The sequence below is a fragment of the Haliaeetus leucocephalus genome, unplaced genomic scaffold (assembly GCF_000737465.1).
Source record: "Haliaeetus leucocephalus isolate CR32 unplaced genomic scaffold, Haliaeetus_leucocephalus-4.0 Scaffold251, whole genome shotgun sequence".
Classification (NCBI taxonomy): domain Eukaryota; kingdom Metazoa; phylum Chordata; class Aves; order Accipitriformes; family Accipitridae; genus Haliaeetus; species Haliaeetus leucocephalus.
In genome coordinates this window covers 344,656-362,359 of record NW_010972687.1, presented here as the reverse complement: position 1 = coordinate 362,359, position 17,704 = coordinate 344,656, and the positions used below count along the sequence as shown (strand labels likewise).

The 17,704-nt window shown below is 36.8% G+C and overlaps 1 protein-coding gene across 1 annotated transcript in view; it reads left to right on the top strand.

The window, feature by feature from the left end:
* The window catches only part of PCSK5 (proprotein convertase subtilisin/kexin type 5), a 255,130-nt gene that overhangs the window by 176,233 nt on the left and 61,193 nt on the right, over positions 1-17,704 (top strand). The window contains exons 13-20 of the mRNA XM_010568726.1: positions 948-1,084; positions 8,225-8,368; positions 9,861-9,963; positions 10,513-10,706; positions 12,188-12,272; positions 14,957-15,054; positions 15,607-15,736; positions 16,789-16,904. Of these exons, the coding sequence (XP_010567028.1) occupies positions 948-1,084; positions 8,225-8,368; positions 9,861-9,963; positions 10,513-10,706; positions 12,188-12,272; positions 14,957-15,054; positions 15,607-15,736; positions 16,789-16,904 (1,007 nt within the window). The remainder of the gene's footprint in view (positions 1-947; positions 1,085-8,224; positions 8,369-9,860; positions 9,964-10,512; positions 10,707-12,187; positions 12,273-14,956; positions 15,055-15,606; positions 15,737-16,788; positions 16,905-17,704) is intronic.

Genomic DNA, 17,704 nt, shown 5'->3' with positions numbered 1-17,704 from the left:
ACATATATATAGGTGTAAATATATAAGTATTTTTTAAAGCTGAGCTGTGCCATTTTATTAAAGGCAACAGTCTTGATTAGAATGCACCTCCCATCAATAGCTTTGGGGTACCAGGCAACACGCTGTGACCACTGAATAAAAGTGCAAATTCTCTTGTGTCTTTCCAAAATCTCATTAATAAATTCCAGGTTTAGGTAATAAAATCTCTGGCCAGTCCTCTTTCCGCTTCCCCCCATGGGATCAGCATCACATTGCAGCCTCTGAAATGGGCCCCCATACTAGAAATTACCATAATCCAGACCTAAGCTCCAACCTCTTCACCCACAACCTAGGTAATTAAATTATGGTAATGTTGTTGGGTAGATGAAACCACCAGATGCCATTAGTCTCCCGGTTTTACTCAAGCTCAATTCTGTCAAGTGTTTGAAGGGAGTGATACTTTGGTCAGTTAAATTTTATTTCCTCACAAGAAGTCACATATATTGAATTGCTAATATTGTCTCAGTCACTTAATACATTTTATTGTTTTTAAACCCCTTTTAAGTATTCCAATCCAAAGACAAAAATAAATGTTACAGAAACTTTCCAAATTATGAGTTGTTTGTATTTACATCATGCTGTTAAAGCAACAGATATGCTGTGTTGTATGCACTTTTCCCAAGACACATGAATCCTATTAAGTGTTATTAGCAATATTTTTTTTTCCAATGAATTCTCTTTCCATTCTCTTTCACATTGTGACAAATGATGGCATGTAAACAATCTCTTCCACCAAAATGACAAACTGTTGAATGTACTTGAAATATGTGTGGGAAAAACATGAGTAATGTTATGTAAAGGCACAAATGAATGGGCTAATTAGTATATCATTCAAGAGTTTGCAGACTTGGAGGCTTAGCTCCCCAAATAAAATGGTTCGCTTAAAATAATGTCATAATTTATTTTAGGCTATTTGATCATTCCATGGAAGGATTCAAAAACTGGGAGTTTATGACTACTCACTGCTGGAGTGAAAAAGCAGCAGGTGACTGGATCTTAGAAATCTGTGACACTCCATCTCAGCTAAGAAATTTCAAGACTCCAGGTATGACTCTAAGCTTTATTTGGGCTCAGTGAATTCAGAAGAATGCTTGCAGTTGCTAATACTGCCTTGACTGTTTTCCACCTTTTATTTACAGCTGTAACATCACAGGTTTTAGTCTGAAGGCAGAGCTGTGAAGAGCATTATTCTTAATTTCAGTTATCAATGCACTCTTCATTTTTATGTTGCTGTTATTTGCCTTTTAAGACATGTGGTTCTCTTTTATTCTAAACTTACTTCTGGTTTCCATGGAGAATTTCATCTTCTCAGGCATAAACTGCCCTCTTCTTTGCAGTCACATGTGTTGCCTCAAATTATAAAAAGAGACTTTGGCCATTTAGAGCTACATCATACCAGACATGAATTCTTCAAGCAGAGACAGGCCCCTGTACCATGTGACAGGTTACCAAGACTCAGTGCTTTAAACAAAGCCAAATCTTTACTAGTCGCAGTTTTCAAGGAAAAAGATCCAAAACTGCATGAAATTGCATGTACCACATTTGAAAGAAGTTACAGTATATCCATATGCAGGCATCTGTTTTCTTGGTTGTTGAATATAGATTTATCAGACCGATCTTCAACATAAGTTAGAGCAGCCCAGAGTTATTAAGCTGTATTCATATTGCCTGTGACTTTCATGGCTGATACAAGGCCCATATTCACTTGGCCTATATCAGCTATATAGGGCCCATGGCTTTATTTTCATGTTTTTTTATTTTGCTTTGTATTTTTTATCCTACCCATAAGAAAAAGTGTCATTTATCGGTGTTTACACAACTAGAAAATCCCACTATACAAGAGAAAGAAATTCATGGCTTGCTACCACTAGTAGGTTGTGTCATGCTCCTGCACATATGGACAGAGTGCCCAGACCTCACATTCATCCACTCATGAATTGTGCTCCTAGTAAGAATTTTTGAGGCTACAGATGTTCTTCTGCTTTTAATTCCCACTGCACAGTTCAGTTTCATTCACATATTTCAGTATCAGCACTTCGAAAGAAATGGAGATTGAGAAAAGGGCTTTCAAAGAGACTCATGGGAGTACATGCTTACTTCTATTTGCTAGTTATGAGAGATGAGTATATACTTGCCTTTGGACTTACTGAAAACTTAAACCATAAAAACCATTTTGAAATAGATATATTACACACAGACGAAAATACCACTGTTTATGCATGAATACTGAATATAGGTCCTTTCTTTGGAGCCCTACATCAAGGTAGATAGAAACCCTTTAATAAAAATAATCAAAGGTGAAATATCACTTAAACAATCTAGATTAAAACATGTTAGAGAGATGAATACTGCTGATGTATTGGAAATCATTTATCACTGAATCTAAATTAACAGTTACTCTGGTTGGACAGCATGTCAGAATGCAGTAATATTACATTGGAAGCGACAAATCTATTTGATTACTGCTTTCTGATAGATAAAAATTAATTATAAGAATTCGGCTATGAAATATATTTAGGACTACAATGGCATTAGCAATAGAATTAGTTTATAATTTAATGAAATAAAAGATACATTCCATCTTGGGCAGCTAAGTAAATTCACAAAGCAGTAAGAGTTTTCTCACTCATTTGCTAAAAATCAATTCTGAATTTTAAGACATAGATGTTAACTTAAAGTACTTGAAGCTCTAAAAATATATCCTTGTGAACTTAACAATAGGGGATTTTAAGTATATTTGTTCCTGAATTAGTAGGTTATTGAAAGTCATTAAAACTATTCAAATGAGCCTCACTAAGTATAAGTACTTCTATTGTTTCTACTACATAAAAAGCACACATAAAGAAACATTGACTAAAATGCAAACTGAAGTGCTTAAAAGCTTTGAGTTTAAAATAAGAAAGGCTAGCATGATAGGGCATGTACATGTAGTTGACTATTCTAGAATAATGTTAATTGTTTCAATTCCACTTTGTCCAAGAAGGGCCCATTAATATTTCTGCCACCGGAGATGGAGTACTTCGTTTTCCTCTTGGTTGAAATTTGATTTGTTAAATTATTCTGATTGGAATGAAGGCTATGTGCAGTTTGCCTGTTCCAGGTAAATGTGCCTTTCTCGGAGGCCAGCTGGTCCAATCATTCCTGCAGCCTACAAACTCAGTCAGACTATTTCCATTGTGACAGAGCAAGCCAGGGCACAGGAGGAATTCTAATGTGTGAACACGGAGTTGTCCTATCTCCTTCCTATTGCAGGTGGTACATAGGCCAAACTCAATTGGATTTATACATTTTACTTTGGACAAAAATGAACCCTTTCATTTCAAAATTATGACAAAATGGAAATGCTGATTTTATGCTGCTTAGATAATTTTCTGTCTAAAAAATCTAACACAGAGATCAGCCACACTCAACTGCTGTTAAAATTGGAATTGAATGGGAATTTTAGTTCTTTATTTCTGCTCTTCATTAGCTAAATTATGTTCTTTTTAATGCAGCAGATGGCCAGATAGCCAATCTTTCTGCTTTTTAAAAAAGTTTCTCTGCCTGTCTGGCCATGAAATCATATTGTCTTATTGCTTGTCTCAGTTGTCTGCATAACCTGAATTTTTTTTTAGGATGCTAAACCAGCAGTCATAAGCCAAAATTTTTAAAACCTGTTACATAATATGGGGTCAGTAAGTCCCTACTGAAGACCAAGATAATCAGTGTGATTTTCAAAATTGCTGAGCAGTGAACAACTTTTTATTAATGTCTGTGGTAACTCTAAGGTAGCCAGTGTCATTCAAATGTCAGCTGTATACTCAAGTGGTTAACTTTAAGCACAGCATTTTGAAAATCTTTATTAACATCTTCTAGAGCTCTGAAAGGAAAAACCAACATTACCAATGTTTCAATTTTCACTTCATTTTATTTGCATTGATCATGGCTCACCATGGTTTTGCAGTGGTAAAATGTTCTTAGCTGAGTGATGTTAATTGCACCAGTAAATGCAGAGCAAAGTTTCCAGTACACTCAAAAGGGGTATTCATTAAATGTATTTGGAAAAGCAGCCATAGACTATGAGCAGAATTGTTCAGGGATTCAAGGGGCAGTTTAGTGTTTGGTTTGTTGGGTTTTTTTAATTTTCAGTGCTTTAAAATTTAATAGAGGGGAGGAGTTAAACAACAACTAAGTAATTTAATTTTAATCAAATTACTGAAAAGAGACAAAAATCAATTATTTTCAACTCCATCTTGTACTTGTTATTCCTGACACAGTCAGGAACGTCTCTGGCTTGAAGGACAAGTTAGGGTAGCTCTTCACCTGTGTGTGTACCAGAACCCAGTGGTTCATCGAACAGGCATGAAGGACAGCCACAGTGCAACATGTTTCAGCTACTCCCCTGGCACACTCCCTGTACTAAAGCCTAGAAAAGAGTTAGTAGCATAGACCCATTTTGCAAACTGTTCATCCCAACTATTCTCCAGACATCTTTTCCAGCCCCTTTATGTCACCAGGACAGTCTAAAAGTGGCCAGCTACATTTCCAGCTTCACATTTAAAGCCTGTTCCTGCACACTCCTGTTTTACATACATAGTTGTATAGATCTTAGTGATTTATCAATATCAATACTTTATATATACTCTTCTCAGTACTACAGTAGCTAATCTCATGGGACTGATTTCTTTTGCTTCGTGAGGACTAAAGCCTAAAGACCCAACTCTGGAAGAAAAGGGGCAGTAAAGCCAGAGGATGTGGAGAAAGTAGACCTGCCCAACCAAAGGTTGTGGAGGAACCTGATACACTGAAGGAATCCTGCTGCAGAACTTACTCTTTACTTTCTTTTAACTGGAGTGTGAAACAGTGCTTGAGACTGGTTAGGTTTTAATATGCATTTCGGTTTCACAAGATGCAGTCTAGTTGTGAATTTAGATCATGGTTCATTGTATACTGGCTAGTAATATGTCCCCCAGCTTTCTAGAGCAGTGGTTGACCTGTGATGGAAGCTGTCCAGTAACACTTCTGTTCTGAAAGATTTGAAAGTGCCTGCCTTATATTAGTGGTGGATAAACTCAGCTGTTTGGGCATGTTGGGATTAGTCTCCACACTGAACAGAATGTGAAGTAAACAAAAGGTGCTTAAACACAATTTATGGTGCCTCTCAGTTTATCACCGTAGCCTGCAGTTTATCACACTGATATCACATCATGCCTGTTTCTTGTTTCTGTTGTGTGCATGTGTTTGTTTAGCTATTGAAAGGTCTTATAATTAAGAGCTGCAGTTTTCCTGTAATCAAATTGAGAACAAAGAGCCAACATGTCATCATATCCCTCCACTGGCAAGGTAATGCCACATCTGTTACCCGTAAAGAAATGCAGGGTCTAGTTCATAAAAGTAGTGCATGTGATTTCTGCATTTAATTCTGTAGAGTTTATGGAGGTGGACATGTGCTTGCTGTGAAACACTGTGATATACCCTTTCTCCTATACATACAATACGAGGCCTCTGTTACATACTAAATACAAGCAGGGTAAAGGATTATTCTAGCCAAACTAAATGATGGAATCAGCCAAAAATGGGGAAAGAAAGATTTTGGCTTAAATGTGCATACTTTGTTTATTCATTATAAAAGCGTGTGTGTATGTATATATACTTAGTTATTGAAATATTTTCATTGTGCAAATTAAACCTGCCTTGAGGCAGGCTTCATTTATTTGCTGGCAAGTCACATGAATTTTTCCCCTCTTTATTTACTGAACCCTTCTTAAAAGGCAGCTAATCTCCTGAGAGACCCTGCATTATTCCCTTCACTGCCCTCTTGCATTAGGTGTACATTCAAAGCACCAATCCTTCCTGCAGTAATGTTAGTACAGGCCCTTCCATGTGTGTACAGTCCAGACACAATACACTGTGCCTGAGAAGCATCTTTACCTTTGGTTATTTTTAGTGGGTTCTTGCAAATACTTTTTTCTAGTATTCAGTATTTTTACCAGTGTTCTGGAAGAAGTATAAAATCAGCCCTTGGAAAGTTTAGTGATCTTTGGAGCATAATAATGATGAGGAAGAAAAGATCTGAATAACTTAGCAAAACACACATTTTTTATTGCAGCTAATATATTGTGGTCCATATGCTGTAGAAGTTGGGTTAAAACACAAAAAGGATAGAGACTGTATGTGGAGAAGCTGTAGGTTTGAAAAGGCTGTAGAGATGGCTGCATATCTGGTTAAAAATGACCTCACTATGTGACTCCTTTCCTAAAAAGAAAAGTTCCTTTAAGGACCCAGCTGAATCACTCTAAAGAACATTGAGAGGTAACTTGATCTCCACATGTTTATACAGGAAGAAAATATGTGATTTGGGTCTTTTTAATCTAGCAGGGACTAAAAAGCTACATGGCTGTGAGCTACAGGTAGGAAAAGACAAATTGAAAATAAGGTGAATGCAGTTCTACGGCCAAGGTAGTTAGCCAGTAGTTTGGCAGCAGGTGTGGTAGACTCTTCATCAGCTCATTTTTTTAAATCAGGATTGAATATCTCTTTAAAAAAAGTAATGCTTTGCTTTAGCTGTGAAAAGTTGGAAGCTACTGTGTGAAACAACTGTCGTGTGATGTATTCTCTCACCTACAGTTTCTTCTCAAAAACTGAGTATAGAGCAGAGATGGTTTTGTATGAAGTGTAGAAATTTGTGTCCCAGAAAGATTACATTGGGTTGGCAAGAGACAGATTCCCATCTTTAACCCCAGTATAAACTATTTAAAAGAATTGGGCTATCATCTGTCAGATAGTGGGTTTGCTTATTGTGGCTCACTGCTTGAAGGATGAATGTAAAAGCAGAGACATAATGTATTGTCTTGCTCATGTCAATGGAGGATACCAGAAGACATTGGGAAAATACAGAAAATCACTTGTAAAGGTCAAACTAATTTGCTTGCACAGGTTGAAAAAGTCCAAGTGAATGATATGAAAGCTCAAATTATTGAGTATCATTGAAATGAAAGAAGAGGAAGATGGCTTGAATTTAATTTTGCATGAAGTATACTAAGTGAATTTCTTGAGCAGAGACATACCTGGATTACATTTCTTTTTAAATAATAGTTCTAAGGGAAGAGTATTTTAACCACAGAACAGCCTCCAAAACAGGATCTTTTAAATCCAGAAAATAAATACTCCCTGTTCCTCTGTTCCCTTTCTTTTCTGATGAGAATTTGACATTTACAACTAGGTACTCAAACATAGATAAATATAATCAAGAGAATAGGTTAAGACCAAACTTATGTTCCATCTTTTCAAACAAGGATGTATTTTTTGTGCATCTTTAGGCATTATTCAAGGGCTGACTTGTTGTGCTCTTTCACAGAATTAATTCACTGGGTAGTATAGACAGAAATGTGGGGACTGGGAAGTTCACACTTTGTGTCCTGACAGCCTGAACTGATGACTTGATATACATTTATCTTTTTATTCTTCCAAAAAAAAAAAAAAAAAACAAAAACACAAAACAAAAAAAACAACTTGCCAAAACATCAGATAATGCTTCAGGGAGGCAAATAATTTTTTCTTTCTTCACTCAAGTACTGAGAAGGTAAAATATTAGTGATGAACACAGACATTGCAGTGATATATCTGCCAAATAACTAGGGCAAATAAATAAGAAATTATGCTGGTACACTAATGTTCTACCATGTAGATTTTAAAAGAAGTTGTTTCTTGTTAATTGAGGTGTGTCCTGTAAGCCAATGAAAAGTACTCTTGAGTAACAAACACAATGTGACCCCTTTCTTAAGTCAGAATTCTGAATACAGCTAGTTAGCTAAAAGATCTCAGATTAGAATTACTGGATAATTAGTGTTTTGAGGGGAAGTGAAATCCAGAGCAAAAAATCCTTGTTGAGTACCATACACATTTTCCAAGTAACTCTATGGCCAAAGGTATTGTTGTTGATTGTTTATATTAAGTTCAACCTGTGGTGCAAACTTTTACTAGATCTACAAGAGGCTGGAGCACAATGAAAATCTGATTGAAGCATGCTTTCTCAGTTTATAGTGAAGCAGTGATTGTACTGTCTATATGAAACTGAAGACACTTATTTGAAAAGCAATGTCTTCTATACGTACTCTCAAAGTCATGTTTACAAATTATATGTTTTTGTAAGACACAGAAAATAGAAATGGTTTCTAAAACTAGATTTTAAATACTTAACTTCTAGGCAAATTGAAAGAGTGGTCCTTAGTACTGTATGGAACATCCATCCAGCCTTACTCACCAAGAAATGATTTTCCAAAAGTGGAAAGAGTGCGCTCTAGTCCAGTTGAAGACCCTACAGAGGATTATGGAACAGATGACTATTCTGGTGCGTACATTCATTTACTCTGATTGGGCATTTACTGAACACATAATAGGTTGAAGGAGTGACCTGACACTCTGCATATGTAAAATGTTCTGTGAAGTGGATTCTTAATTTAAGGTCAGAACTTTTTGTTTCATAATTTAAAGTTAGATATTTTTATTTCATCCTTATGAGTTTGTAAGCACGGAGTTACATATTTTTAAGCTGCACAACAAAGAATGCACTGCTTTTCATATAAGTATATAAAAATACATATACATACATATTCACACATATATATGAAAAACATTGTCTTCTACATCTGTGTTGTCATGGATCCCTATAGAAGTTTTTCAACCTTATCATTAGACTTTAATAGAGTTAGATTTTTGGCACTGCAAAATAAGTAAACTTGGCAGTTTCCTACATGTAATCCAATGTTAGGAGCATCGTGTAGATGGTTAGGGCTGATGAATCTTAAGTATAGCTCCGGCAAGCAAACTCAGGACAAAGTTCAGTTTTGAAGTTTCTGTTATTACAGTCTCCTGCCACAGCATGTCAGACCCACAGTCCCTATTTTAGATGGAGAGCTGCTGAACTCCTTGTTTTGGTGATGAAACACTACCATCTCTGCTGTAAAGGTCACTAACTTCTTAAGTTTTTGTATGAAGCAAACTCACTTTACTTCAAGTTTACTTGATGTTAGGATAAATTTCAAGATGGCTGCCAAACTCAATGCATTTCATTCATGAGAGAGCAGTGATCCTGAAAGTTATAACTTCACCCATGGGCTTTGTTCACCTACATAAAGGCAGGAGTTGATGGTTCTCTCCTCCCGTAGCAGGAAGGACCTATTTGAAAACTGTAAACATAGGATCATAGAATATCTCGAGTTGGAAGGGACCCATAAGGATCATCGAGTCCAACATGAGTGCAGGTGAGATGGAAGACTTGCTAATCAGCAAGAATTAGCCGAGGTTTTTGCAGCATGTAGCAGCACAGAGGGAAGTGCATCTGGGCCCTGGTGGCTGGTTCCATAGCCACTGGTAGCCACTTGGACCAGTTATTACCCAGCTGGTAACCAGAGTAGCCACTGATCATGTTGTTCATCATTTATGTTGACCTGCTTGTTCTAAGTGTTTTTGCTAATAAGTCCTTATTATGAACTACAGAAGCCTTTGCACATTTCTGAATAAAATTCAAAATGAATTGTAACTCATTAGGAAAGCATCTGTTTGGAACTAGAAATAGTTTCTCTTTGATAGATTCTATAGAAGATGCCACACTTGCTAAAAATTACAAATCACTCTGAATAAATAGTGAGGCCAGGATTTGCAAGGTCTTCAGGTACTAAAAAACATTGCTTTTGGGGGGAGCCAAATTACTATTTGGAACTCAAATCAAACAGGGGAACAGACTAACTGCATTCTGCATTAAAATACTGTCTCCTAAGGGGTGCTAAGTACTAACTGAGAAGTCTTAATCCTTTCCGCCCCATATTCTGGTTTTATTACAGGTCCCTGCAATGCAGAATGCAGTAAAGTAGGGTGTGATGGTCCAGGACCAGATCATTGTACTGATTGTTTGCACTACTACTACAAATCTAAGAACAACACACGGTAAGACCAAGAGAAAAAATCTTTACTTCATAGATTTCTTAATATATATCTTAACTTCCTTTCCTCTTTTCTTTGCTACAGTCATGGATAATTCATTTTCCACCGAATTTGACAAATTTTCTTAGGAGTTGAAAAAAAAACCCTAGCTAATCAGAATTTAAAGTACAGCCTTCAAACACCGTTCTTTGATTATTTCCCCATCTCTTGATTATATTTTCATAAGAGGCTATATACATAAAACTCTGATAGCTACTACAGCTTCTGTGATTGAGTTTGAACAAGATAGGAAGAAATGTAGATGGTCAAAAATGGTACTGTATGACTGCCTGACAAGGCATTTGCCAGTGAGATAGCATATGCTGTAGGGAAATAAATGGAAGAGAAAAGGCACCCTGATGCAATGCTTTGGAGGGTTACATCTTAGTAAACATCTGATGATTAGAAAAGCAGCAATGCTGAGAAATACTTCTGCTTTGCAGTCATGGTCCAGGAGTGTGGTGGCAGGTTATTTCATTAACGACTCTGCCTTCTCTTCCCTGCTGTCTGCAGGATCTGTGTTTCGACCTGCCCACCTGGTCACTACAATGCAGACAAGAAACGCTGTAAAAAATGCTCACCCAATTGTGAAACCTGTGTTGGAGGCCATAGTGACCAGTGCATGACCTGTAGATCTGGCTACTACCTGAATGAAGTAACCAATAGCTGTATTACCAACTGCCCTGATGGGTTTTACCTGGATAAGAGTTAGTATTTCTTGTTGTTTCTTTATTGTGGGCTACAGAATTTGATCTGGGGAGGTTGCTGGAATACTTGCGAGCAGGAAAAGTGTATGTTGATGCATCTATCTCTTATCCTATTCCTCTTATTAAATTGTTGCCAAGTGTGATCAAGAATCTCCTCAAAAATCTTCCTTTAATTCAAAAACCATTCTTAGTGGCAGGATGTCTTTTCTGCTTGTGGCTAGCAGTAACAGTAGCAGAACGAGGGCAGTTCAAGAGCAGGTCAGCCACAGGACTGAGCACGTTATCACTATGCCAGAAGGGGACAGGCAGCACCCACATTTTGAACACGAGGAGTTCCCCATTCACCCAAATTCATATGGTATAGCACCAGATAGAAGAGAAAGCTGAGGAATCTACCATGGCCACTGAACCAGAGCTCTAAGAAAAATAGGCTCCTCAGATGTAAAACACAGTTGCAATTAATGTTTCTGGCAGACCTACATACCTGCGGTGGTGTGACAACCCAAGAGCAGTAATTCTCTGCCATGTGAGACACCTGCCTTCAATTTCCTCCTGTGATTGCCAAGTAGACTGCCTATGTTTCACTTCTAGCTTTGGCTAGCAAAAATACTTAAACATATTTTCAAATGTGTTTAACACTGCAGTGACTTCAGTTATCTTTAGACACATCCTTAGAAGATAAATATGTGCTCAGGAGCTTTGTTCATCCAGGTACCTAACCTTTTGCTGTCTGCATCATGAAGCTCTGTATTTGAGAATTAGTAAAAGCAGCTAGTACTTCAATTCTTCCATTTTTCACTGTGTGAGAATTACAGTAAAGGGAATTCCTTTCCACCCAATTACAATGAATTGATGAAAATTTAGGATTAAATGGGAACAGAAGGTTTTTCTTCTCAGAAAGGTACACAGCACTGCATCTCAAAAGACAACAGTTCTGAAGAGAGAGAGAGTCATCTCTTAAAGTAGGGAGCTCTTGAGATGAAAAGGAAGGTGTTAAGCAATTTATGTGTTGACTTTGTTAAGATCATACCTGTTCATGCAGGTGTGTCTTTAAGCATCAAATCAGGAAGACAGAACAGCATGCTTACGTGGAAAGTGTAAGAGGTAAATTGCAGGACAGTCTCTGGAACACATGGCAATCTCTACTGCGTATCACTGTTACATGAAAAGACAATTTCAGTCCATACTGCAAATAGTTAATGTGAATTTAAAATATTTATGAAGATTTTTTAATGGCCTCAAAGCATATTTTTCTCAGGGTACAACTATAATTTCAAATGTTTAGAAATAGATTAAGCCATTTGATGTTTGATGGGAAAAGCTAATGATAGGCAGAATTTAGCTATTTTAGTGTAGCTTGCTGCTTCCCTTCCTGATGTCAAGCTAGAAAGCAATAAGTCATGTAGTAGTATATCCATATAATTTTATTAAACATCACTGACCAAGGTTTTCTGGGCTGTTTTCCCATTTTTCCTATGTAGATAAGATTGTTTGCCGAAAATGTAGTGAAAACTGTAAAACGTGTGTTGAATTCCAAATCTGCACAGAATGCAAACATGGCTTAAGGTAAGGAAATTATGGGTGTCGCTAAACACAATACCTGAAGAGGCTTACAATGCTGTGGATACACAATGAAGAACATCAGATAGTTATTTAATCTTGAGTGGCCCTCATTTCAGGTGTTCCATTGCTGTTTAGTTTGTAATATAGTATTTTCTTGTGCTACTATGTGCCAGTTTGGCTAACAACAGATTTTTAGAAGACCTTTCATTTAAGGTAAAATAAAAGCAACAGTTATGTAGAAAGCTGGCTTCTTCACTTTTTTGACCTATAGTGTTGCAGTCAAAAATTATTTTAGAGGTAGAGCTGATGAATCGTATTAATCTTTCTGATTCATTCCTGTGATAGTTAGAAACTATTTTCTTATCTTTATTGTATTTCTTCATACATCCAGTCATTCACTTATCTCAAGTACCTCAGGCTCAATTCTGTTACAATATATTGCGCACATATTTTAAACAGCAGTGGATATTTTTTCTTCATAGGGGGACTTAATCATTCTTGAAACTGATAGGTAAAACCTACAAAGCAGCAGTACATATTTCAAGCTCCTTTATGAATGAATGACCTTTTGATCCAAGCAGCTAAGGTCAAAAATCTTATAAAATTCATGACAGAATGTATACTGACTTTATGCCACATAAAATATGAAGTCAATATTAAGTATCTGTAGGGGTTCTTCTTGCAGAATATGAGTGTTCCACGAATGTTTTAACACTGAGCTTTTACCTTCCATCAAAGTGGATTTTCATCCCTTAGTAAAAGCTGAATGTTGTTTGCTTCTAGGACATCAATAGCTGGATTCCTTTTCATTTTGTAAAGCAATTCTCTTTTCTGTGTATTTATGTTGCATCTAGATTATCCAAGTGCCAGCACAATATTTATTATGAATATCTCTATTTTTTTAAAAGTGACCCTTTGAAAAGGAAGTGTGATCTAATGGGAAGAAAAGCATGGGAACAGATCAGAAAATTGGTCTATTTACATTGTCTGTGAAATACAAGTATCTGCTTTCCTTTTAAAATGTTATTAAATTTGCAGTCCATATTAAGATTCTGAAGAACTTTAACAGACTCAGCATGACCTTCTGCGCATCTGCAAAATAAAATTAGTAAATTAGCAGTTTAGAAGTTCCTACTATGGGCAAATGTGTCAGGAGACCAAAGATCATATAGATTTGGGACCTTATAGGACACAGTTTCTATAGAAAAGTTATGTCCACATTTTCTTTATTTCTCAAGAACTGAGTTTCCCTGTCCATTAACACAAATAGTAGCTTGTAGCACCACTGAAGAAAGTAGACAAGTCCATTTGCTGTGGGAAGAGAAGGAGAAATTGAAATATAAAAAAATTAAAAGAAACTAAACTTCATGTTTTCTTGGGCAGTATTAGCAAACTGAGATTGATTTTTGGTAACATTTTGAAAAAACACCATCTGTGTAGGTGTGACAGGTAAATGGAGCCTTACAGGACATACATTTCATATTCCTCAGTTGTTCGAAACTTGCTGTATTTCATTGGCAGAGTTATCGATGGGCCAGGGCCTGGGTGGGACTTGGGAGACCTAGATTCCAGTTCTGATCCTGTTACTGGCCCATTAAATAAACTTGGGCAAATTACTAGTTTTCCGATCTGTAAAAACATAATAATGCTACCTGCCTTGTAAAGCACTTTGAGGTGTATGACTGAGGAAAAATAATAAGAAAGCAGGGGTTGTTAGGTTTGTTGAATTGCTAATTTAATTTTTTCTAAACTGGGACCATATACAGTCTTGAAAATTCCCAGTGGTGCTGAGCACACATGACTTGCTGGATGCAATCTGTAAAGCAGGGTTAGCACTCACTCAGGGTGGTAATCCCCAGAGCTGAAGAGCACTTTTCAAGAAAGAGTTAAACTGGATGATGGTTCCACAGAAGATGGCAAACATGGCAGAGAAGTCCTGTCTTAAAAAAAAAAAAAAAACCAAGCCAAAAACAAACTGCTGTAGGCATCTTATAACATGAAAGCATAAACAGCTACATAGATGGAAGCATGGAAATGTCTCTTTATGCTATTTCTTTTTCCTCTGTTACTCACTCTTTTGTGCTCTCTCTCAAAAGTGCCTGCAGGCAGAATACCTCCAACTGTAATCTTGACAAATCTCCCCAGCCATGCAGAACTGGCATTCAGATAGGAGGTTTCAAAAGAAACTGCTATTGCAGAAAGAGGTGGTGATTTCCTTCACTATGAATCTATTCTTAACCTGTGCTGTAGCATAGTATCCAGAGATGCTGCTGGTTTTTCAAGAGAAGCACGAGATCTTGTTAACAAGTCCCTTAGAATTTTTTTTAATACAGTGGTGCTTGCCCAGTGCCAAATTCCTCATGAGTAATTGCATTTTACATGCCTGAATTTTTAGTACACTTTGGCATTGTTCTTTTTTTTTTTTTTGTCCCCTACTACTTAGTAGTATTTACAATGAGTTTGTAAACAGCTTCTGTATTTCACCATGGGCAAAACTGCATTTCATTCCAACTTGAAGTGATTGCTGTCTCTAAATTTATAAAATATGACCAATGAAGGAAGCTGGTGTATCCTAATATATGGGTTGTTAGTTTATTAAAAGGGAACTACTGGGTTTTTGCATGACCTTTTTGTCCTCTGTTGCTGTTATCTGCCCTAACACTGTGGTTTTTTCTTTTTTACAATAGTTTGCATGGCACTAAATGTGCTGTCCGCTGTGAAGAAGGAAAATACCATAATGGTAGAGAATGTGAACCATGTCACCGTTCCTGTGCGACATGTGCAGGTACCCCATAGACGTTTATCTGCATCATTTCCTGTCCTCTTGTGTTTTTAGTTCTGATTCTACTATATCACAGTTACAGTATAACATGATTGTTTACATGTGAAAATTTAATTCTCTTCATACTTCTCTAATACTTTTTAAATACAGCAGACTTCTTTCCCTAACATGAAAATCTGTTTTCTAACTGAAAGTGTGCATAAACTCTTTTCCTTTCTTTTTTTCTGGGTTTTTTTTCTTCTTTTTTTTTCCTCTCAGTAGAGCTCATTCTGATTTCCAGTAATACCCTCCATTTTCTTTCTGGGATGGAATAAAGACTGATAGGTTGTGTGCGAGCTTTAGAACTACCAACAGCCATTTCAGATATACTGAAATTATGTAAGGTTGTTTATTCTAAGCATGTACCTTTATTTCTTGATGTTACTGTTTGAAAGAAAGTACAGCAGGTAAAACATAGTCTCTAAAATTATAAGATTTGCTATAGTTAGAGGTGCTGTCTGTTAGGCAACAAGAAGAACTAGCCAGTAATATAGTATATTTTCTCTCTGGTTTAAGGTGCTGGAGTAGATGCCTGTATAAACTGCACACAGGGTTATTTCATGGAAGATGGAAGATGTGTGCAGTCCTGTAGTAGTGGTTATTATCTTGATCACTCTACTGAAATTGGATACAAAAGCTGCAAAAGGTATGATCAGTGTCTGATGTTTGGCAGTATATTAGCTATTACTATATTGAAAAAGATAATACTTACAAGAACATAAAACACTGCTGACTTCAAAAAATATAAAAAAATATATTGCATGCTAAGCAAATGATGGAAAAGCAGGGTTTTTTTAATTTTAATCCAAGTTATATTCATGCAGTCTTCTAGAAGTGTTTTTTCTTGTACATATATGTGTGCACTTCACTTTAAAAAAGCCTGTAGTGAGACTCTAAGTAGATATGCATAGAAATTTAAAATTTACAAATCTGGCAGAGGATCTGCATTTCTCAGTAACAAACAAAAATAGTCAAACTAGTTTTTTTAACTGCAAGTTAATTACTATTCATAAGGACCATTTCAGTTCTACAGCTGCATATTCACAAACATGGCACAAGTATATTACCAGACTGCTGTCCGAAATAGCTCACCTGACTCAGTGTACAAATGGGTGGATAAATGTTGGACAAGGCTGTGCTGTGCTGTGCTGTGCAAGGAAGGGACATTTTTTTTCTATTCCATTCTTTGTTAAACAAATACTATTTGTTGCCCTTTGGAATCATTTATTACTGACCCACTTTGAGTTCAGGGCAGGAAGGGAATCACCATGTGTTTTCCACACAAAAAAATAATAGATACACAATGCAAATATGATGGAGCCAGAAGGGTGATGAAAGGACTGGGCAGCAGGTCAGCCTTTTCTATCCTGTGGCTTTAGCGCATGCCTTGCTGGTGCATGTATGCACAATCAGCTTAATAATTTTGTTGATTACTTCTGCATAAAATTCCAAAATACTAGAATAATGCAGCTATTTAGTAAAAATGTGTGAACAGAAAGTGATTGGAGGAAAGAAACAGGACTGGGTTGCAGGGGGAGATGTAGTAGTAGTAGTAGTACTAGTAGCAGCAGCAGCAGCAGCATAGCTTCTGATACCTCTAGAAACAGCAAACAAGGCCTTTGCAATACAGAAAGAGGTCTCCTAGGAACTCTTGCATTTGGTGAGGCCGTAAGACCAACTCCGGCCATTGTCTTTCAGATGTGATGCCAGCTGTTTGGATTGCAGTGGTCAAGGAGACAGAAACTGTACGAGCTGTCCAAACGGCTATAACCTAGACACTGGTGTCTGTGTAGTGGGAACAGTCTGCAAGGATGGTGAGTGCAATTCTCTGAAAAGATCCGGTTTACCACTGCCAGCTTTTTTACATGTATTGGATTGGTTTGGTCTGGTATTCTTCTTTTGTTACAGTCTTGATTTGAAGTCTACATTACTTCTTAATTTTTTCAGGTTTATGAAAAGGAGAAAATACATTTGTGTGTATTAACAAGATTAGTCACATCCACTTTACTTGAATTTTCCTAAAGTAGTTTCCCCCTGTGCCAACAACCTACCTTTCTTTCTTTATCTGTTTTTCAAAAGCCATTGCTTTCAAAAGATTTTTATATGAAGACCCTAGTATGCTATCAGTAGAATCACATTTATTTATTTCACCACTTTGAACTGTGAAAATACTGGTAAGTAAAAAAGATTTTAAGGGCCTGTAGTATTGCTTGAATTATGTGAAAGGGTAATGAGAACAAAAGAATTCTGAAATAGGGAGCACCCAATCTGTAGTAGAGATTTGAACTTCCTCCAAGTTCTCTGTGGCAACCAAGATAGCATTCTTATTGCATGTGATTGGCTTAATTATTCATTCCATTCAAATGTCACAATTGCAGATAACACCGTGCTTCCCTAAAAATGCTACTGTGTGAACTACTTGTAGATACAATCCAACAAGAAAATCATACCAGAACAAAGCCCAGTGTTAATCCATGTGGAAGATACCTCACATCAGATGTAGAAAAGGTTAACAATGACCATTCAGTCCAGCTCATTTCTGCTGGATTTAGTAAGGGTTTTACCAAAGACTTAAAAAATGAGAAAAAAGAAAGGGTGCAGGGTTGTGCCTTGT